The sequence below is a fragment of the Stigmatopora argus genome, chromosome 3 (genome assembly GCF_051989625.1).
Source record: "Stigmatopora argus isolate UIUO_Sarg chromosome 3, RoL_Sarg_1.0, whole genome shotgun sequence".
NCBI lineage: Eukaryota > Metazoa > Chordata > Actinopteri > Syngnathiformes > Syngnathidae > Stigmatopora > Stigmatopora argus.
The window spans coordinates 17,364,680-17,386,709 of NC_135389.1; the positions used below are offsets into that span (position 1 = coordinate 17,364,680).

General features: G+C 44.2%; 2 protein-coding genes across 19 annotated transcripts in view; one reads left to right on the plus strand and one right to left on the minus strand.

Moving 5' to 3' along the window:
- The first annotated feature begins 458 nt into the window (after window positions 1-458).
- On the plus strand, window positions 459-3,308 carry rabl2 (RAB, member of RAS oncogene family-like 2). The gene is made up of 8 exons (XM_077596647.1): window positions 459-935; window positions 1,031-1,060; window positions 1,715-1,794; window positions 1,870-1,949; window positions 2,015-2,126; window positions 2,647-2,744; window positions 2,818-2,901; window positions 2,984-3,308. Exons 1-8 carry the CDS (start codon window positions 826-828, stop codon window positions 3,062-3,064), a joined length of 675 nt encoding a protein of 224 aa, XP_077452773.1. The 5' UTR covers window positions 459-825; the 3' UTR covers window positions 3,065-3,308.
- Window positions 3,309-7,823: 4,515 nt separating this feature from the next.
- shank3a (SH3 and multiple ankyrin repeat domains 3a) overlaps window positions 7,824-22,030 on the minus strand; it is an 80,354-nt gene continuing 66,147 nt past the window's right edge. For 10 of the 18 annotated variants that reach the window (XM_077595745.1, XM_077595742.1, XM_077595744.1 and 7 more), the window contains 9 exons: window positions 21,897-22,021; window positions 21,676-21,811; window positions 19,428-19,508; window positions 18,554-18,577; window positions 17,481-17,608; window positions 17,281-17,386; window positions 16,647-17,179; window positions 14,346-16,387; window positions 7,824-10,235 (listed from right to left, as the gene is read on the minus strand). In XM_077595745.1, coding sequence (XP_077451871.1) covers window positions 9,701-10,235; window positions 14,346-16,387; window positions 16,647-17,179; window positions 17,281-17,386; window positions 17,481-17,608; window positions 18,554-18,577; window positions 19,428-19,508; window positions 21,676-21,811; window positions 21,897-22,021 — 3,710 coding nt within the window. In that variant the 3' untranslated portion in view covers window positions 7,824-9,700. Of the gene's footprint in view, window positions 10,236-11,650; window positions 11,686-14,153; window positions 14,201-14,345; window positions 16,388-16,646; window positions 17,180-17,280; window positions 17,387-17,480; window positions 17,609-18,553; window positions 18,578-19,427; window positions 19,509-21,675; window positions 21,812-21,896; window positions 22,022-22,030 lie in introns of all 18 variants that reach the window. The other 8 variants (XM_077595746.1, XM_077595738.1, XR_013299530.1 and 5 more) reach the window with 7 other exon arrangements.

Consider the following 22,030-nt stretch of genomic DNA (forward strand, 5'->3'; position numbering starts at 1 on the left):
CTTCCTTTAATAACTTGCCACACTATCTGTTAACTTTAACACAAGTTTTGCTGCAGACCAAATCAAATAGAAAATAAAAGGAGTTTTGTGCTCTAATTTGTATTACATTTTTTCCCAATTAGTCAGCAATTCAAATTTGACAAGTACAATTGTCAAGGATGATTTTTCATAACTGCTCCTCTGAATATAATGTCAATAACATTAGTCAGACAACTGCCATCAAATGAGTAATCAAGTTCAGAATTTGTGCCAAACAACACAATACATTGGTAACTATAATTTAATGAATAATTATAATGTACTTATATTTATGAGATTACAACACGTCTTCAAATGTCTAATTTAAAAACAAAAATCGTCAATTGCCTATGTTTTTGTCCGTGGATTTCCATTGGACAACACAAGTTTTTTTTCTTTCAGGCATAGATCACAGAATTCTGACAGGCAGTTATTCGGACACCAATCATTCGGAAGGGGTCCTTTATGCGTCCCCGTTGCATAGGAACAAGCCGCCAACACGGATTTGAGCATTTTCCAAACGAGATCACTAAGTCGTTTGATTTACGGCGATAGAGAATACAATCTAATAAAGGATAGTTGTAAAACATGAATTACTATCAGTCGTGACGTCAATTCGGCAACTCGTTAGCAAGCCAGTTCGCACAAATCCTCGAGTGTAAATGCATTAAAATGTTTGCTCGCTTACAAACGGCTGTCAAATCTTCGCGAGTGTTTAGCTGGTGACGCCATTTTGTTACTATGTTTAAATCCTCTTAAAACGCGGAATAAAATTCGGCACGAAGAGGAGGACAAGGTGTTGAAGAAATGGCCGCCGACAACTGTGAAAATAATATCCCCGAGTTGGACCAAAAAAACGACGACGCAGACGAAGTCAAGATAATCTGCCTGGGAGACAGTGCCGTAGGGAAATCCAAGTGAGTCGTTGATTTTGAACCAAACACGTTTTCTTTTTTCATTAAAATCCTCGATTGTCATTTTAAATGTATTTGGAAACGTTTATTTTCTTCAGGCTGATGGAGCGATTTCTCCTGGACGAATAGAATCCTTTGTGGAGGTGATAGGAGTCGTGTGGCCGTAACATTCGAATAAAATGCCTCGAGCAAAACACTTATCTGTCCTACCTTTTGGACTTGCACATGAACGCGACACCTTCCAATTTGTTTGCGAATGCATGCAGGTTGGCAACGTTAACACGTGAGCTGTCATTGACGGCAGTAGACGTCCGATCCAGTGGGAGGGCTGGCACCGAATGGAAGGGGGGGAAAGAGGACTTTTTCGGACACCTAATTAGCAAAAAGGTCCTTTTTGGCTTCCAGCTTCATAGGAACAAACCCCCAACAAAGACTTCTGCATTTACCCAGGGGTGGGCAAAGTGGTCCTCAAAGGCCTCTGTGGGTGCAGGTTTTTGTTGCAACCAATCCAGCAAAGACACTTTAACCAATAAGATTTCTTCAAAAAACAACAAGCACCTGACTGCAATCCACTGATTGCACTTGTAGGACACCAGATTGGTGAAACGGTGTCCTCTTTATGAGTTGGAATGAAAACCTACACCAACTACACATAGTTTGCCCACCCCTGCATTTACCTAAACAGAAACCCACAAAATCACCAATGTTTATTCGCTGCCAGCCTTCCCACTTCCGCCGACGGGGGTCAATTTTAGCTCCCGGTTCCTTAATTCCTCCTTCAGTTGCCCGCAGCAGGTGTCAACGTTTGCTTTGACACTTCACAAACACAAAGCCACGGTGGCCAATAAGACAGTGGCAGTAGGTATGACATACCCGCGCACTTATCGCTGTGAGTCGATCATCGGCAACTAACGCTAACCCGTAACGGATGCTTCAGATTTCTGGGACACGGCTGGCCAAGAGAGGTTTCAGAGCATGCACGCTTCCTACTACTACAAAGCGCACGCCTGCATCATGGTAAGACGCTCGGCTGGAGATGTGAAAATTCCCAAAATTCTTCCATCGACGTTCCTGCTCGTAAGGTTTTCGACGTCCAGAGAAAGATCACCTACAAGAACTTGGCCAAATGGTACACGGAGCTGAGGGAGTACAGACCCAAGATTCCCTGTTGTGTGGTTGCCAACAAAATAGACGGTGAGTCTCCGTTTTGGGAATACTGCCGACTGCCGACTGGCCACTGGAGAGAAAAAAGAGGGCCAAGATTCTGACTGTAAAAGTGCTATGAAATAGTGAGGATGTAAAAAAAAAAAGACAAAATTCCACGTAGAACACCAATTTGGCACTCGAACCTGCTTGCTTTTGACCATTTCAATATGATTCCAACCAAAACCTACATGTGGAGAAAACATTTGTCAATCAAATCTGGGTGGTCTTGGCCATTTCTTAATGATTCCAGGCAAACTTTACATTTAGAAAAACTAGGCTCACTATTTTTCAGCAATTCTGGTTGTGACGTCACAAACAGAATTTGTCTGAATTTTCAGAGTTAGGTCAGGATTGTCACGTTAAAGTAAGAATTCTGACCTCAAAGTCAGAATTTTGAGAAATGAAAAAATGAAATTAAAGTCAAATCTTGCCCACTTTTTTTCTCACTTCCGTGGGCCCAATCCACTTAAGTCATTTGCTTATCTGGCCAATTTCTTGCTGCCAACAGCCGACCTGAAGGTGACGCAACGGAGTTTCAACTTTGCCAAGAAGAAAGGACTCCCTTTTTATTTTGTTTCAGCAGCCGACGGCACCAACGTGGTCAAGGTTTGAGATGTTTCTTGTTTTTTCCCCCGGCGCTTTATAAGCCCGACGGGCCCAACTGTGGATGTTCTGGCAGATGTTCCGGGAGATGATAAAGCGAGCTGTGGAATACAAGCAAAACCCCAGCGACTTTGTGGACGAATTCCTGCAAGAACTGGAGGCGAGTGTGCCATCGACGGCGGATAAACGGCGGTCGTCACTTGCTTTTTTTTTAACGTGACAATTTTTTGTGTCCGTTTTAGAAATTCGAGCTGGACAAGAAAGACGCACATTCGGACGCGGAAGGCGACGCCAACAGGGACGACAGCCCAGAGTTGCCCTGATTCGTTTCGATAGCCTAACTGATTTCCTTTCCTATTTTGTCCTAGAATATTTTCAAAGCTCACACGATCATGTCATTAATGTTGCAAAAATGATCAAAATTGGCAGGATTACCCAGGAATGAATTCAAGTCATCAGCTGCCATGGACGGAGATAGATGTCCAATCCATTGTGACTGCAGGGAGAGAATGAACATTTGTAAATGAATGAAATGTTATTAAAAAACATTAAATCTAAAATACAATATCTGGAGAATGATTAAGAAGCATCTTTGGGACACTTTCTGAGAATTTTAGGTCATTTTTTAAATTACTAAGCGCATTTATAGGTCATTTCCTATCAATTTACGGTCCTCAATGTAGCGTATCATTTAAAAAAAGCGCTCCAAATCATCAACATTGTCATTTCTGGACAGAAACTCCCACAAAAAAAGCCATGTTAAATGTGGTGAATCATGTGGGGGGCAAAAATAACCAAGGCGCTGACTTAGCACTTCATGTTTTAATTAGAAATGTAGTAGTATTCCATAATTTAACAAACGTTTCTCCGCGACGTCGTCGTCAGCCGTTGAAAAAATTCACAGTGCAAACAAGGAAAGGAAGAAAAAACAAGTCGACTGTGAAAAAGAAAACGCAAACCTTTCCATAAGATCAGTGGGTGACCGGACCGCCCACAGGTTTCTTAAAAAGGTCACCGCGCACCTTCTTTTTGGAGATTGTGCTTTGTCGATTAGAAAAGACGACCAGCTTTTGGACCGATTAGCCCAAAATCATGTGACAATTGTGTTCTCAAACCTGAAAGGCAAAGATCGCTCAGTAAAACACAAGCCGAAAGGGTCTGTCTGCGGCTTGGCTCGGTGGGTCACCGGTGACGGAACCGATATTTGTGTGGGTATCGGTACCGATACGGCAATAAAACATGGGTATCTGGGAGCAACGGGAAACATCGTGCCAATGCTTTGCAACGTGTATTTTTCACATTTTTCGAGTTTTCTCAACCACTGCTTGCCTCACCCAAGATGGCTGCCAACTACACACGCCGCATGTCGCCATGACTAAGGCGGTTATAGATGTCCAATCAATCTTGTGTTGTTAGCCCACTAGTTTTAAGCACAATAACTTGGCAGAAGCAAGCTAGTTTGCCAATCAAGATTGATAGGAACCAAGAGCTAACTAACCAAGCTAGTTGGCTAATGATTTTCAAGCACAAGAGCTTGGCAGAAGCAAGCTAGTTTGCCAATTATGATTGATAGGAACTAAGAGCTAACTAACCAAGCTAGTTGGCTAATGATTTTGAAGCACAAGAACTTGGCAGAAGCAAGCTAGTTTGCCAATTATGATTGATAGGAACTAAGAGCTAACTAACCAAGCTAGTTGGCTAATGATTTTCAAGCACAAGAACTTAGTGGACGCTATCGAATCAAGCTAGTTGGCCAATCATAATTTAAAAGAACAAGAACCAAGCAAGTTGGCCAGTCATTTTTTAAGCACAGGGACTTAGCATAAGCTATTGAAGCAATTAGTTGGTTAAGAAGAACATGAACCAAACTTGTAGGCCAATACTTTTGAAGAAAATGAACCTAGCCGGAGCTAATGGAACCAAGCTAGCTAGTCAATGGTGACTTAAAAGACCGAGAATCAAGCGAGTTAGCCAATTGTTCTTTAAGCACAAGAACTTAACAGAAGCTAACGGAAGGAAGTTAGTTTTGCCAATCAGAAATTTAGAAAAAGAATCAGAATTTCTAGTAGGCTCGTGATAGTTAGGCGCAATAACATAGCGGAAGAAAGCTTATGGGCCAATCGTGATTCATGAGCATGAGAAATAAGAACAAAAGAAGAATAAGATAGTTAGGCCTCTGATTTTTAAGCACAAAAACCAGTGACGCGCCATTTTCTCACAAGCCGCAGACAGATACAATGGGATTTACTTCTATAAACACACGCGTGTTGAGCAAGTCAGCGAGCTATCAAACACACTTCTCAAGATTTTCAGGAGATGGCACCATATTATTCAGTCAAAACAGCTCCAAAAATGCTGCAACTAAGGGAATCCTAAAGACAAATATACATGGAAAAGTCTTTTTATTATTATGATGATTATTTTTGGCACGTCTCTCTTCTTTCGTGTTTTTTTTTTTAAATCCCGTGTCGGATCAACTCAAACGTCGGGAAGCGGATTTTGGTGAACAAAGCAGTGGAACAAATGGGCAAAAAGAGGAATTATATGTGACAATGTCGCTTTCCGTGCACATATGTACAAAAGTCTTGGGACATGCCTTGTAATATTTCAGACAACTCCTTGAAGTATTGAATTTTTTGTTATGATTTTTAATTTAATTTTTAATTCAGTTATGCAGGAGCGAATGCCAAAATGTTTAAGTTCTATTAATACACATCTCATCTAACTTGAAAGGGATCTCATCTTTTGTTTGAAAATAATGTTATTTAAAAACTTAATGAAGAAAAAAAAAATACATTGCTCGCCAAAATGTTTAAGTTCCATTAATACACATCTCATCTTTTGTTTGAAATTAATGTTATTTAAAAACTTAATGCAGAAAAAAATACATTGCTCACAGGTTGATTTTGGCACGTTTTTTTTGTCAATTTTGTTTGTGTATTAACATTTTATGAAATTATACCTACAGAGTCAACGGCAGAGCAACGACCTAAACGACCGCCGTTTAAAGGCCACGGTAGCTTAATAAAAAAGCTTGTCCCATGACTTTTTTCCGACAGCGCAATCACCATTTTGCGTTAATCTTCTCTTCATAACAAAGTCATATCGCATAAATCTCTGATGGTAAGACAGTAAGGCTACAGTGGACGCTCCCGCGCACGTCAAGTCGGTTTGGGCTCGTCTCCAGATGCACACATGCGCTTGGACGACGGGTGGCTTCTATCTTAGCACCTTGTCACCTTTTTTTTGTGCAAATCATCCCCTTAAGTTCATAGTTCAAAAGGTCATAGAAAGAATAAAATCTGCTCACCTTTTCCACAGGTGTTTAACTATGCATATACTGTATGCCAAACATTCATATATATAGATCTATATATATATATATATATATATATTTATCTTCCAAAAATGTATAGTAAATCTATTCTATATACATTGCTTGTGATTTAAAATAGCACATTTCTTTTCTTTTTATTTTTACAAGTACGCTTTAGAATGAACTTTTTTTTTTAAATATTAGGTTTCACACGCTACAATGTGCCCCCCCCCCCTTCCGCGAAAAAAAGCGGTTCAAAATGAGTGAAAGTGAGGTCACAGTGAGGTCAAGCTACTCTTACGACCGAGCCATGTGTTTCAAATGAGATGATTTTTGTAAGGATTAAGAAAGCTGGCTTCTCAAGATTTTCGTTTTTAAAGGTCAAAGTTGTTACTTTTCATTATGGTGACTTTAAAGTTAAAATTTCTCATTGTAAAGTGAGTAGGATTTTTTAAACTTGTCAGAATTCTACCTTTCAAGCAAGGATGTCTTGCACAAATTGTGACTTTAAGTTTTTTTTTTCACTTTAATGTCACAAATTTGACTTTATTCTTAGACTCCTGACCTGTAAGAGAAAATTCAAACTTTGAAATGAGATTTATTTTAAAGTTAGAAGTCTGAGGGAAAAAAAATCAAATAAAGCGAGAATTTGGAAGCTAACAACAAATGGACTTCAAAGTCAGAGTTCTGTCTGACTTGAAACATTTCACATTTTAATTCCGCAAAAAAGGTCGAATTTTCACTTGAAACGTGAGAACCCCGCAACCCGTTATACGCCCCCCCACTGTTCTCCCTCTCCATTCCTAATCCTCTTCTGTATAGTATTTGAATAACCGCACAAAAAACAAAAAACACAGGTAATTTCTCTGGACCATTGGTCGATTCACAGTTTACCACGGCGTTCCGCTTCCTAAGTGGATAGCAACGATCCGTACGGACGAGTCGCAACCCTTTGCACCGATCCCGTCCCGGCAGCTCCTTGCCTCTGTCTGTCTTAACCAGTCCGGATAGCAAAAATCTCAAGGATCTCAGTTTTTGGTTCCGCCCACTCTCTCCCCATAGAATTATCGTGCAAGAATTTGGGAAGGTCGGCCGCTCTCGGCCCTCATCAACATCTAGGACAGGGGTGCTCGATATGTCCATTGCCAAAGGTACTGTTGGGAAATGGCACAGCCGTAAGATTTGATCCAGTCTGTTGGTTCCGACATGGCTAGCTTGTACCGCGTCATTGCGATGTGGGTATGCGTAATACTCTTGTTTGTTTGTTTTGGACTATGCATATCTTTTAATGAGGCCATACCATCTTACACGTGGAGCCAACAGCCTCGCCTTACGTAAACGAGCTGTGACAGTTGCTCGTTAAGCGATGCATTGATCTTGGACACTACAAACGTGTGCCGGAAGTATATGCGCAAGCGTGACCGGACGTTTCGTCGAAAGACGTTTGGTCCCCGGACGTTTGATCGACCGGACGTTTGGTCGACTGGACGTTTGGTAGAACGGACGTTTGTTAGAACAGACATTTGGTAGAACGGACGTTTGGTCGCCGGGTTCGCTCGCTGTCAAATTATGACATAGAGTTTACTGTTGATATTTTGATATTAGATATTAAACTCACACTGTATCACTCTCTAATTTTGAGAGCTGGTTTCAACAGTAACAACCCAGCGACCAAACGTCCGTTCTACCAAACGTCCGTTCTGCCAAACGTCCGTTCTACCAAACGACCGGTCGACCAAACGTCCGGTCGACCAAACGTCCGGTCAACCAAACGTCCGGGGACCAAACGTCTTTCGACGAAACGTCCGACCGAGTACCATGCGCAAGTATATGCGTCATTTTGTCGGTTTTTGGTGATAATGGGACAAGATCTCCATCTGCTGCCTTCAATTCAGTGCTGGCTCCTAGAATAGGAGCGAAGAAAGTTTTGAGCACCCCTGATCTAGGTCTTAGAAAAGGCCCAAAAGCTTTTTGGTCTGCACGTTTAAACTCAAAGATAATTGGTTAGTCACTAAACCGGCTCTTGTTGGAGGTGGACTAGTTCTAGATCAGTGGTTGATGTCAACCGACATAGCTAGAAGAAATGTTCTTGAATAAAGGGGTCATTTTGATCAAGTTTTTGTTGCTGTTGCAGTCCTTCCCCGAAGGCTTCCAAGGCTCCAAAAGTGTTTTAAAAATGCGAATGTTCCAGAATTTCCTCCCTGAGAGGTCACGCTCCTCTAGGCGTCTCATCTGGCAAGGCTAATACTGAAGGGACGGGTTGTTCTCCGCCTCACATTTTGGGATGCCCTTTGAGTACGACGGAAAACCAGAAGAAAACAATCGGAACGGAATAAACGTGAGCCGCCATGCTAGGCTTTGATGGGAAAAAGAGGAACAAATGTTTTGTAAATGTGCTTTTCAAAATAAAGCACCCTTCCCAAAGAAAAAAAAAGCACAGATGAATTTTCCCCTTAACCACAATTGTCTTTTGAAAGCGATAATTATATAAGACATATATTCATATTCAAATACTTCAGTATGTATATACACAGTGGATAAAAAGACACACCCCATTTCAATGATGAAATGTCTCATTGAATTTTATCGTGTCAATATTTTATTCTTGAATTTTAGCAATTGATTTGAATTTTTATAGCTGTCCACCTATTTTCATCTTGGTTTTCATTTTGTCCAATTCTTATTCATTTCTTTTATTCCATTTGTCTTTTACTTCAGTTTTTATAAATATTGAAATAATTTAAAATACTACACTAAATCTTTAGACGTTTGAAAATGAATATTCATTAATACATTTCATTAAAAATTTCAATTTTTGTTTCAATTTCTTTTATTCAGTTAGTTTTTGAATATTATTAGTTTATTTGTATGGATATTTATTTCAACATTCTTTTTTATTTCCACATTTGTAATGCTCCATTTTTTCCAATTTTAATAATTATTCATCTCGATTTTTACTGCTTAATTTTCCTTCTGCGCGTTAAGTTGATTTTGCCATTGAAAGAGGGTGTGTAAACTTTTGAAACTTTTTCCCATCCACCGTATAAATACAAGGTTCCCTTTGGAAAAACCAAAATAAGCATGAAAAAAGCCACAAGTGTTGGTTCAACATTCTCCAAAAGGAATGGATAGCACAGTCTCGGTATCGCAAAACTTATCCCGTTGTCCGTCGAGCTTGAAAAACAACAGCAGAGAGCGAGCGGACGTTGCGTCGCGTTCGCCGCCGCCGCCGCTCATTTCTGTAGAAATATTGTCGAAAGGCAACTGAGCTTTTTTTCCCCGCCCTCTCCCCGTGATTGGAGCGAGAACCGCTTCCTCTTTTACTCGAAAACCGCAAAAAGGCTGGGCCAGGTGGATGGCGGAATCAGAGGTAGAGAGCAGAGGAGGCCGTCGTTGGGAGGTGGAATGACGAGCCGGGCATCGTCTCCTTTTTGTTTTCATCAAATGGAAATTGAAAATAATAATAATAATAATAATAATTTAAAAAAAAAACAAGGTGTTGATCTTGGCTGGAAAACCAAAATTATGGTTAATTTCCAATTGAAAAGGGAAAGATGGATCGGTCTCCTCCGAAACGCTGGCTCCTCCCCTTGGGTGTAAAAGGGGAGGCGTGGAGTGGCGTGGCCTGGCGCGGGGTCTGCGGTCAGCTCTCCAGCAGCTGCTTGAGCGCTCGCTCGATGTTCATGCGGTGGCCCACCCGGGTCACGCCCAGCTCGCCAAAGTCGTCCTTGGTCAAGGCCGGCAGGTGCGAGCCCTCGATCTCGTGCTCCTGGAAGCCGGCGCGGTGCTCGCCCAGGTTGATGCTCTCCAGCCAATCGCCCACGTCGTACTTGTTCCACAGCTGCAGGGGCTTCTGGTGGAAGGGTCTGAGCGCCAGCAGCGGCGAGCCCAGCCCGGGCGAGGGCGACGGCGAGCGGGAACGGGAGCGGGCGCTGGAGCTGCGCATGACGAAGCGTACCTCCTTGGGCTCCTGCGGGAGGCTGAGGCTGGACGATTTGAGGATGGTCTGGAGCGGCGCGCCGGACGAGTAGCCCGGGAAGCGCTCGCCCCGCTCGGGGGAGCCCGGGCTGGGGGCGCGCCGCCCGACCGGGTAGCGGCTGCCGGGGCGGACGGCGTACGTGCTGCTGCCGTAGCTTCTCTGAGAAATGGTGTGCAGTTCGCCTAGGCTGCTGAAAAGTCTGAAAGGAGAAGAGACAAGACCACAGCGAGACTTCAGCTCACCTCGCTTTCGTCCTTCACGCCGAACGGGTGGGAGCCTTTCCGTCCGTTTCCGCCCGAAATGTCCCACGCTAACTGCGCCGTTTGCAAGTTAGCGCAAACTAGTGGAATCAAGCTATGTGGCCATTGATTTTAAGGGTACACGGTCGATTGGTCGCCGATCTTTTGGTCACCGTTTTTTTGGTCGCCCGGAAGGTAAGTGATAATTACCATTTGTTGCTCAAATTCCCTAAATACAAACTGCAAATTACTATTTAGCCATACTTAACGTCGTAGTAATTATCAGGCTAAAGAAAAGCTCCAAATTTCCCGGACTTTTATTGTTTTTTGTTGGAGAACTTGTTAAGACCCTGACTGACGTAGCTTCTTAAAGGGACAACACATGTACATACAAACTTTTAAACACTCACACGTCGGCTCAGTGAAACTGCTCATGGCCATTGTTGGCTTTTATTGATGCGCAGACCATGTTGTTTTACCTTGTTTTGTCGCCGGTCTTTTGGTCGCCGGTCTTTTGGTCGCCCGTTGTTGCGAACGGGGCGACCAAAAGACCGCGACCAAAAGACCGACGAACAAAAGACGGCGACCAAAAGACCGGCGACCAATCGACCGCACACAGATTTTAAGAACAAGAAATGGGCAAAAATTCCCAATCTGAGAGATAGAGTCATCTTGGGTTAACTTTGGTCTTTATCTTACTTAACATCGGAAATTGAAGTTAGTGCAATGCCAAGGGAACATTTGAAATAAAACTGCACTCCAAAGCCGTTAGTATTAGTTAACCTTACAGCAAAAATATGCTTGGTCATTCATTCATTTCGAATAATAACCCCATAAAAACCCAGTATCCACATATGGGGGGGATGACATTTTTGGTTAAGTAGGCCACAATTGTATGACAAATGTTCAGATTGTGGCCGACATGACCAACAATGGGATTTTTACATCTCTGGATTATATTTCCATTACTATATTTTAAATTATGACTCAGGATTGTGTTACTTTCATGACTAAGCAACATAAAACAGATAAAACGTTAACAGAAAAATAATGTTCAAATAACTAAACTATTCAAACTAGGATCGTGACTGTGAGCACTCATCTTTAAATGCCATTGACGGCGCTAGATGTCCAATCCGTTTTGTCTGGGAGGGGGCAAATTAAAAAAATGTAATACAATGATTTTAGTCTCAACTTTATTCACTGAATATTATATGATTGTCCCTACCCTCTGCCCTAGTCCAATTTTCAGCTTTGGACGTCAATCCCCGTCAATGGCTGTCAATGAGTTGCGGTTGGAAAAAGTGCGTGAAAATGCAATGAAACGGCGACAATTGGAAAGGGGGGACATGAGATGAACTCCATGCGCACTTACACGATGAGATGGCCATCCTGGGCACACGGTCGGTTCTAGACCAATCAGAGCACAGCAGCAGGGGCGGAGCATGCAAGGCCAGCAAAGAAAGAGCAATGAGAGAGAATGTTAGCATTGCTAGCAGGGGACGCAGCGCTGGTCTTAGAGCTTTGCATCCGGTGTCTTTGATGTCTTTGAGTTCATTATTTTTATGCGCCAATGTCATGAAAAACGATCTAGAAATTTTGGGTTAATCGCTATTAACTTTGGCATCTTAATAAGTTATTTCCTACATATTTTAGAGCATTCACTACCTGTTTTGAAGAAACATGCCAATGGCATCAGACTAGGATTCTGATCTAGCGGGCCAAATGAGCACACCGTTCACAATTGTTGTTAAAAAAAACTGAACAAAGAACAAATCCACTCACAGGGGGAAAAGAAGGACAAACATTCTTGGACTTTTATGGATGCTTTGTGTTTTTGCTTTTGTTGCATTCAAGCTGAAATGGAGAAATGAAAAGAAGACATGCAGGGGGAGCCAAATGGACAAGTATTGAGTGAAGATAGGGACATCTTAGCGCTACTATTGTGTCACGTGCAATCCAAAATGGAGCAAATCGGCGCAAATTGCTCATCATCTGCTGGCCCAAAATGTGCAATAATAATCATTTTTTTCTGAAAAGCAATACTTAAATGTGTTCTTAGTGCGGACAGACCAATTGAAGCGTGAAAAAAGCATGGAGCGAGAAGTGGATGCATGATACGGAACGATGCGTGAAAAGGAAATACAGTAATCCCTCGAATATCGCGGCTTCAACTCTCGCGGTTTCACTATATCGCAGACTTTTTTTCTGGGGGAATTTTTATTTTTTTTAAGTTCATAAAAAGGTGAAAATCCACGCTAAAACTCGCAAGCGGAAGCCACTCCCCTGTCCTCCGCTTGCTACTAGAACTCAGCACTGAAGTAAAAAAAATTTTTTTTTTGTTTTTAAATAGGGGTGACCCTTGTTCGCGTTTTTTTGTTTATCCATGTCTGGTCTACATTAACCGCGATAATCGAGGGATTACTGTAATGGTGCGCATGATGGTCTTTTGCACAATAGTTATCTTCGCTATGGCACATTTAAAAAAAAATCAAATTAAAAAAAAAATCAATTTTTTTACGTTTTTTTGATTGATTATCTTCGCTGCGGCACATTTTTTTTAAATCACACTCGCTCTCACACTTGTGACAAAAATATGGTGGCTGAGAAGTGTGACAGTAGCGTGTTTAAAAACAAACAAACTTTTTTTTAAATGACTGCATATTTATTTGAAAGTAAAATTTTGAAATATTTTTATTTTAGTATTCCTTTCTTTAAAAAAATGATGTTATTTCATTTTTTTCCAAGATGCTGACGATGCCAATTTGCCATCAGAAACATGACACCATTATTTTTTGTCCAAATATATCTTAAAATACATCCCTGGGGTTAGCACTGATAATCCCGTCCAGCGGGAGGCAGCGATAAGGCATCTTCTGCTCTTATCTTGCATTTATCAGTGAGGCGTAGATGTATCGCTCGATATATTCCTTGAAAAAGGCATTGGGTGGCGCTTGGGGGAAAGGGGCGGGGTCCCGTGGGTCAGCCTTGATAGGAAAAACGTTTGCGTAGATGATGCATTTTGTTTGCATCAGTTGATTCCGTTGTCAGTCGCTATGGAGATTTTGGTATTTACAGTGAACGAATATCCAGCACATAAAAAAAGTATTGGGCGAGTACAACGACGACAGACGTCCAACCGGTTTGAACTGGGCTGCCAGTTCTCCCAGTTGAAACGGATTGCACGTCCATCGTCGTCAGCGGCAAAGAAGGTAAAGACCACAAAGAATAGTTAGTAACGATCATCAGTTGATGCAAACAAGGTGACTAACATATCGTATTTCCTCAAATAGCAGCCGAGGGAGTCGAAATTATTTTTACTATTCGGTGTTTGAGTTTATGACTATTCATTCACCTTATACCGGGGGTCCCAAACTGCATTTGATGCAAGGGAGCGCTGGTGAGTATTCCACAATAAAAGTTTCATTTATTAAAAAAAAGTCAAAGTTATCCAATCTTGATGAAATTCCATCGAGAACATGAACAGTTCTTCGGTGAAGATTGACGTTACATTATTGGCCTAAGCTATGCCTGCTTTTGCCAGTGGTTAAAGTTTAAACCGACAAATAAAAGCCGAGGGCCGCACAAACCCTTAAAAATAACTGCAATCGGCCCCCGAACCCCAGGTTTGACGACTTTGCCTCGCTCAGGTAATGCAAATATGTGACGACTCAATGGCGGAAGAGGTATCGGTTGAGCCCGAACTTCGGCACAAGTGGACTTTAGCGCGAGCGGAACATGGCTGGCTATGAGAGGAAACACGGCAGGGACAAGCAAGACTAAATGTTTCTTCTAAAGGAATAGTCTTGGAGGAAAGGATTAGTCGACCAAGGCGGTTAGGAGACAGTGTTTGAAATCAAACAAAACAAAATCTTTACCCTAGTGTCTACAACCTTATGGTTTACTCTCTCCAGTGTCCCCAAATCTGCAGAAATAAAAAGCACTTGGTTGTTTTTTTGGGCACAGTGCACAGAAACACCCAAACAATAGTTGGGACAAACAAAGAAACTCTTCAAAGTGTTTCATTTTGAATTCATTTTGAGCTGCGGACGTTTGGTCCGCGGTCTTACCTGGCGCCGGCTACGGGAGACTTCCTGCCGGGGTCCAGCGTGGCCCCCAGTGGCTCCTCCCCCAACGAGCGTGTGTCTTTGTTGAGCTGCTGGAGTCGCGAACTGAGCTCCCCCATCACCGAGGGTTTGGCCCCCTCGTCGGGGCCCGGGCCGCCCAGGTTGCCCAGGCTTCCCGTGACGGGCCCCCGGGGTTCCGCCGGGTCCCCCCACAGCTTGGAGCGCCGCTGGAAGAGGTAGCGTGGCTTGGCGGGCGCCAGGCCGGCGAGGGAGGCCGAGCCGCCGGGGGGAAGGCCGGCCCCTCCGGCCACCGCCGCCGCCAGCGCCGCCGCCTGTTGCTGAGATAGCAGCTCGCTGTCAGAACTCTGCTTGAGCAGGGGGTCCCTGAAGGTGACGGGGCCTTTGCCGCCTCCGACGTGGGACTTGAGCCGGGGCTTGGGAGGCACTGGCGGCTTGTCGAGCACAAAAGTCTGCCCGTCGGCGTAGGAAGTGTGCGTGGTGTGCGTGTCGGCCGCTTCGCCACTTTCCGAGGAAAGGGTGGACATGCTGGAAACCGTGGAGATGGTGCTGGTGGTCTCGAGGTGGTGGTCTCGCTCCGGCTCGCTGGAGCTGCGCGTGTCAGCTTCCTCCACGCCTGAATCGGCCGCGGAGCCCGACTCGCCCGGCGGGGGTCGCTCCGCAGGGTTCGAGGGTTTCCCTGAGACGGCGGCCGCGTTGGGCGGAGCGCCGAGCGGAGGCGGGGGCTGCGGAGCCCGAGGCCGGGTGGGGGTCACGCTCAGGGTCGCCGGGGTGGCGGGCGTTTGGGGGGTGGCCGTGGCGCCGGACGCTGCCAAGGGAGGTTTGCCGGGTGACGATAAAAGACCCTTCGCTCTCGCCAGGAGGCCGTTGGCGAACTCGTCGGGCGGTGGGACGAAGCCGATCTTGCGCAGCTCCTCGCGGGTTTCCTCGTCGCTGGAGGACAACAGGGCGGGGGGGAGCGTCACCGTGTACGGATCCGCATCCTCTTCCGAGCTTCCCGGGACCAGAGCCGGACTGGCGACGCGCTGACTCTGGGGCGGGGCCGCCGAGGCCGCGGGATCGGGCGACTTAGTCCGTGGGACGAGGGGCCCGCTTGGCTCCTTGGCCGTTAGCGCGGCTGCCCGCTCCGGAGCCCCGTCGCCGACCTGGCCGTTGCTCGTGGCGTGGACCATGATCAACCCCGCCGTTTTCTGCTGCGACGTGTCCATAATGCTGATCAACATGCTCTTCTTATCTTCCGGCATCTTCTCCTCCTTTCCTTCCTCCATCCTGGACTCCACCCCCTGATGGAAGGTCACGCTCGACGGTGACCACGGCGCTTTGGCGGGCTGGGGGATTAACCCGGACGCCGTGACGGATCCGGGGCCGGGCCCTTTGGCGCCGTAAGGTGTAAAAGGCGGCGATCGCGACGGCGGCGGCCCCGGAGACTCTTTGGTCTGAGAGTCGAGGAATATCACGGCCTGGCCCGCCCGCTCCGGTTTAGTCCGCGGTTCCGGACTGCTGTTGGGGGATGGGCTCTGGGAGGTCAGCGCCCTCTCTCTTGCGGCCAGCGCAAGGGCCAGAGGGGAGTTGGGGTCCAGAGGCTTTCCCGTCAGCGGATGGATGAAGGTGGTCCCGCTCGGGGAGGGGCTCAAGGCCAAGGCGGGGGGCGGCAGCTGGCCGAGCTCTCTGCCGAGTATCCTCTCGTCGACGGAGTGAGACTGGCTCAGCGAAGGGATCTCCGTAGCCACGGAAGATGGCCCCTCCATGGTCCCCACGGAGAGGAAGACGGTGGATCGCCGGCGCTCCTCCAGGCGACGCTCACGATCTTTCACCGCTTCGGCGATGGCCGCCGCGAAGGGGCCCTTACCCTGAAACATGGCCTCGCTCTGGGCTCGCAAGCGCTCCCGCTCGGCCATCAGCTGCTGCTGGTAGTAGTCTGCGCGGCTGGTGCGCGTGTGGCCGTGTGGGGGCCGTCCTGAAGGCGAGCCCTCCCGGGAGTGGGCGGCCGCTAAAACCAAATTGGCTTTTTCTTGCGCATCCTCCACCTGGAAACACAGGGATACTTTTATCCTCAAAGTCCAATCTTGTGTCTACACCAGGGGTGGGCAAACTATTCCACAATGAGCCGCAGTGGGTGCGGGAAAGTAAATACAATTCAATTTCCCATTCAATTTCCATTCAATTTTTCATTCAATTTCCAATTCAATTTCCCATTCAATTTTCCCATTCAATTTTTTCATTCAATTTCCCATTCAATTTTCCATTCAATTCAAATTCAATTCAATTCCAAAAAATGTCACCTACCTGTAATTGCTTGACCAACGGGCTCTTCTTCCTCTGAGGTTTGGTAGGCGTGTACAGGCCAATGCTAAATTGTCCCACGTTGGCGTAGGGGTTGTCTATAATCCGCCCTTTCCGTTTGATCCGTTCGGGCGGAGTGGCGGCACACGGGCGGGGGATTTCCGTGGGTTCCACGGGTAAATGAGAGGAGTCCTGGAGGATGATCATGGAGCGGGCTTTCTTCTGTCTCTCCATCTGGGCGGCCTGCCGATGGGCCGCCTCGTAGGGCAGGTCCAGGGAGGAGGGCTTAAAGCTGGAGCGCCCCCCAGGCTCCCTGCCCTGACTCTGGGTACGCGACGGAGGAGGCGGCGGCGGCGGGCAGAAGGCCGGGGGCGGTCCGGTGTCCATGTAATAGGGAGGCGGAGGGGGCGCTGTTTGCGGAGGAGGTGGGATGGGATGAGGCGGAGGGTAGTCTCGGAGGCTGTCCGTCATGGAGGAACTGCGGGGGAAGCGGTGCTCACCTTCCAGGGCCGACAGCCGCTCCTCCTCGGTGGCACCTGTCGGGAGGAGCGCCACGGTAAATCTTATGCCGAGACCAAGGACCGACCGGTAAAGGCGGCCGACGGGATGGATTTTTTGGGACGGATGGACATTTTACCAAATGACTTGGTCCTGGACATTCCCTTTGGTACGTCCATATGAGCTCTCTCCAGAGCTGGGTGGAAAGCTCCATGCAGAGTCATCCCTTGTCGCTCGAACAACGACTGGAGACAAACGTGGCAAAGGAAACAGAAATGAGGGGAGGCGGTGGGTTGCGTCGCGCCAAAGCGTCGGCCGTGTTGGAGTGGGCACGCTCACGCTGATCTCTGCCGGCGTGATCCTCCTGCCGGTGGGCCGCGGTTTGACGGTGGCGGCTCGGTAATCCGCCTCGGGGGCTTGGGAGCGCAAACTGGACTCCTGCGACGCTAGCATCTCGTCTAGCCTCTCTGTTGGAAAGGCAAATGGAAAGGAAGTGAGGAAGACGACAAGCGGCTGGGAAACAAAGCCTAACGGGCCCAAACGTTATGACGGCGGGTGTTTAACGCATTGGCGCCAGACGTCCAATCCATTTTGACTGGGAGGGAATTCTTAGCCAGTTCATCTAAACTGGGAGGAGCGCTTAAGAAAGATTATGTTTTAGTGATGGACTAATCAATTTGTAAATGAATTAGCGTTCATTATGATGTATTTAGAAAAACATGGTTGAGTTAAAACTGTCCAAATAATACATTTTATTTCTTTAATGGTGGGAAAATGGGTTAATATTTATCCAATATAATATTTTTAATTACATTTATTTAGAATTAGTCTTTCTAATAAAAAAAATACTTTAGAATAAAAAGGGGGATTGTAAACGTTCTTTTTCAAATATTTAATATGTTGAAAAACAAAGAACAAAACAGTAAATATTGTCTAAATTTAAAAATATTGATTTCTCACTTTTGATAGAAAAAATGGGCAGAGAAATGTATTTATATTTATTCAGCTTTTTCATTAAAAAAATCTTTTTTTCTATATTCTCTAATAAAAAGTGGTGAATTCGACAAACATTGTCTTTTTTATACAATTAAAAACAAAGGAATGAATTCATTTGTGTTCCTAAATATTTCATTTGAAGGGGAAAAAAGGAAATATTGTGAGAAGTTTAAAGGACAGAAAGTTCACTTGAAATGTATTTAACCGAAAAACACGACGCGACGAATGGATTGGACGTCTAACACGTACGTCGACTGCCAGTCCTCCGGTTCAAACGAATTGGACGTGTGCCACTGCCTCGTATTGAAGGTTTATTGAAAGTGAACGGCTAAAATACGATGGTGAGATTGCAGATTAAGGTTGCAAATCGGTAGCGAATGGTGAGAAAAGGACTCGGTCGCTTGCCTCCGACTCACCTCCTCTTCTCCTCCGAGCGGAGGCTGGGCGGGCGGGCGGGCAAGGGAAGCGTCAGCGAGGAGAAAAAAGCACAAGAAAAAGCCAAGAGAAGTAACTCGGGTCAAACTTGGCGGCAAAAGGGGGGGAAAAGGGCGGAAAGCCGTATCAGCATTTATTCAAAATTCTATTGGAAATGGAAAAATGAAAATCAGGATCATTTTCTCTGAAATAGAAACTCAAATGAACCACCCATCTATTTCGCCACTTAGAATTTGTTCCAAATTCATTTGGAGAAATGAGAAAACAGAGTCAAAAGTAAATAGTGGAAAATCGTGATTAACCCCTTGTTGCCCAAATTGACAATTACAAATAAACATGGAGCACTGGAGGGGCATAAAACTATAATTAATACAAAACTAAGATACAGAGAGATGAATTGAAAAATACAGCACAAATGGAAATATAAAATGACAAAAATAAGAGTATAGATAAAAAAAGTTAAACAAAATAATGCATTTCAAAACATTTCCTCATTTAAAATGTTTTTTTTTCTGCACTGCACTCTATGTTCTATATATATATACATATATATATATATACATATATATATATATATATACACCATATATATATATAATCTAATATATTTGAAATATTCTTCTTTAAAATGCCCCATTTTATAAAATAAAAATGTCATGTACTTGCTCCAAGGCGTTTTGATGCGTATTTGTTTGAGGAAAATTCAGGCATCAAGGGGTTAAGTGCCAAAAAATCACCCAGCACTAATTGGAAAAGCAGTGATGGAAAAGGAGTACTAAGACATAGAATGACTAGATTTTTGCCGAAACGTCAGCCCACACCATGACGGGGAGGGAAAAAAAATAAAAAACTCACCCAGTTCTTCCAGTTCGGCCGTCATAGACTTGGAGCGAAGCGTGAGCGTGGTGCTGGGGGCTCTTTTGGGGGGCGGTGGTGCTAGGGAAAAAAGTTCACCCAGTTGAGGAGCCATGCAAAGCCTTTATCTATTTATTAACTTATTTATTTATGTCGAAAATGTCTTTTCCTGTGTCTGTATTCTCACCCTCTTGCAGTACTGACAGTGAAATTTCCCGAATATGGGATGAATAGTTATCTAATCTAATCTAATGTAATCTAATGTAATGTAATCTAATGTAATGTAATCTAATGTAATGTAATCTAATGTAATGTAATCTAATGTAATGTAATATAATCTAATGTAATCTAATCTAATGTAATGAATCTAATGTAATGTAATCTAATCTAATGTAATCTAATGTAATCTAATGTAATGTAACCTAATGTAATGTAATCTAATGTAATGTAATCTAATGTAATTTAATGTAATCTAATGTAATGTAATCAAATGTGATGTAATGTAATCTACTGTAATGTAATCTAATGTAATGTAATCTAATGTAATCTAATGTAATGTAATCTAATATAATGTAATCTAATGTAATGTAATCTAATGTAATGTAATCAAATGTGATGTAATGTAATCTAATCTAATGTAATCTAATGTAATGTAATTTAATGTAATCTAATGTAATGTAATCAAATGTAATGTAATCAAATGTGATGTAATGTAATCTAATGTAATGTAATCTAATGTAATGTAACCTAATGTAATGTAATCTAATCTAATGTAATGTAATTTAATGTAATCTAATGTAATGTAATCAAATGTGATGTAATGTAATCTACTGTAATGTAATCTAATGTAATGTAATCTAATGTAATCTAATGTAATGTAATCTAATGTAAAGTAATCTAATGTAATATAATCTAATGTAATGTAATCTAATGTAATATAATCTAATGTAATCTAATCTAATGTAATCTAATGTAATGTAATCTAATGTAATGTAATCTAATGTAATGTAATCTAATGTAATCTAATCTAATCAAAGTAGCCGTATCTCATAGGGAAAACGTTGTGTTGACAGTGAATCAAGATTGTTGATATAATGTTCTTTATCGCTCCAAATTCTATATATGACTATAATGTCACAGAAAAGTCCTTCCTATCTTAACAAAATTGCAAAAGCCTTCATTTTTTTTCTTTTAATATTGGACATGATATGAAAGGTTGTATGATTATTTCCCTTTTTTAAAAAAGCACTATTTGTAAGATTGCCTCCAGCCTCGGTTTGACAGGTAAGAATTGAACACACAAAATGAAGCGCGCAACTGCTTCGCAAATCATCTTCCCCGTCAATTACTGTTAAAAATCGAAAGTTTGCTCCCGTTTTTCCACTCGCCGACCTTCTCGGAGGTTGAACGACATCTGCGCCGCCAGACGGGGAAAGGACGACGCTTAATTTGAAAAAAAAAAAGAATCCTTTGAAAAGAACTGACTAGTATCTAAATACTCAGTTGCTAAAATGCTAACCCCTTTGATTACGGGATCGAGGCGGCTGGCAATCGATCCAAAGTCGGCAGCTGAGCGGCTTTTGCACGCCAGCGTCAGCGAAATGAGCAGGTCGGTAGAGTCGAAAGACAGAGGAAGCGGTCGGAGGGAGCCAGCCCGTTGCCGTAATGTCGAGATGAATTCAAAATGTGCAACGCGGTCGCCATGACGACCTGGCAGAGGTGCGGGAGACTGTTTTATGTGCATTTCATTACACTACCAGAAGTGCCTGCGGTGAAGTACTACATGCTGAATGATGAGGACAGTAATGGAGGAAATGGTGCCAGCCTACAAAAAGTAGTGGGGAGTGAAAAAAAAAAAACATATCCTATACAAATCCAGAAAAAGAATATATCGCACTGGAGCGTAAGTGGCATTTGGGGGGGGGGGGTCATTTTTGATTTGATGACAAACAAGAGGAAAATGGAGAACAATGGACAGGTTTCTCCTAAACAAAACAACATACTGAATTCCCCCCGTTTCTGCATTTTCGCATTTTTTCCGTGTCCCGCAAAAACTGCAAAAATTAAAAACGGGGGAATACTGTGAAAAATATTTCCGTAGTATTCTCTCCCGTCTACCGCAAAAACTTTGAAAAGGCACGCTACCGATGTCAGGCTGGTGAAGCACTACACCGTCAGGGGGCCACGCCAGTTTTGTCTATTTCTACTTCCACGTTTTAGATGATCCTTCCCCCCCCCTCAGTCTTACCTTTCTTGCGGACCACCTCCTCCGACTCCGGCTTTCGCGTGACAGACACCACCTTCATCAGCAGCCGGTTGCCCCCTTGTCGTATCAAAGACACCACCTGCTTGTGGCCCACCTTCACCACGTTGACGCCGTTCACCTGACGCGCGTCGTGCAGAAAAATGCTCTCGTTGAGAACATTTTTGACGGCATTTCAAATCTCGGCTCTCACGGAGCAAAATTACCTCAATGAGAAAATCTCCCGTCCTAAGTCCCGCCCTCCAGGCCACGCCCTCCACGTCCACAGACTCCAGGTACTGCAGGGCGGGGAACGCCGGGGTGGGCGTGAACTCCTCGATGGGCGTCTCGGCTGAGCGGG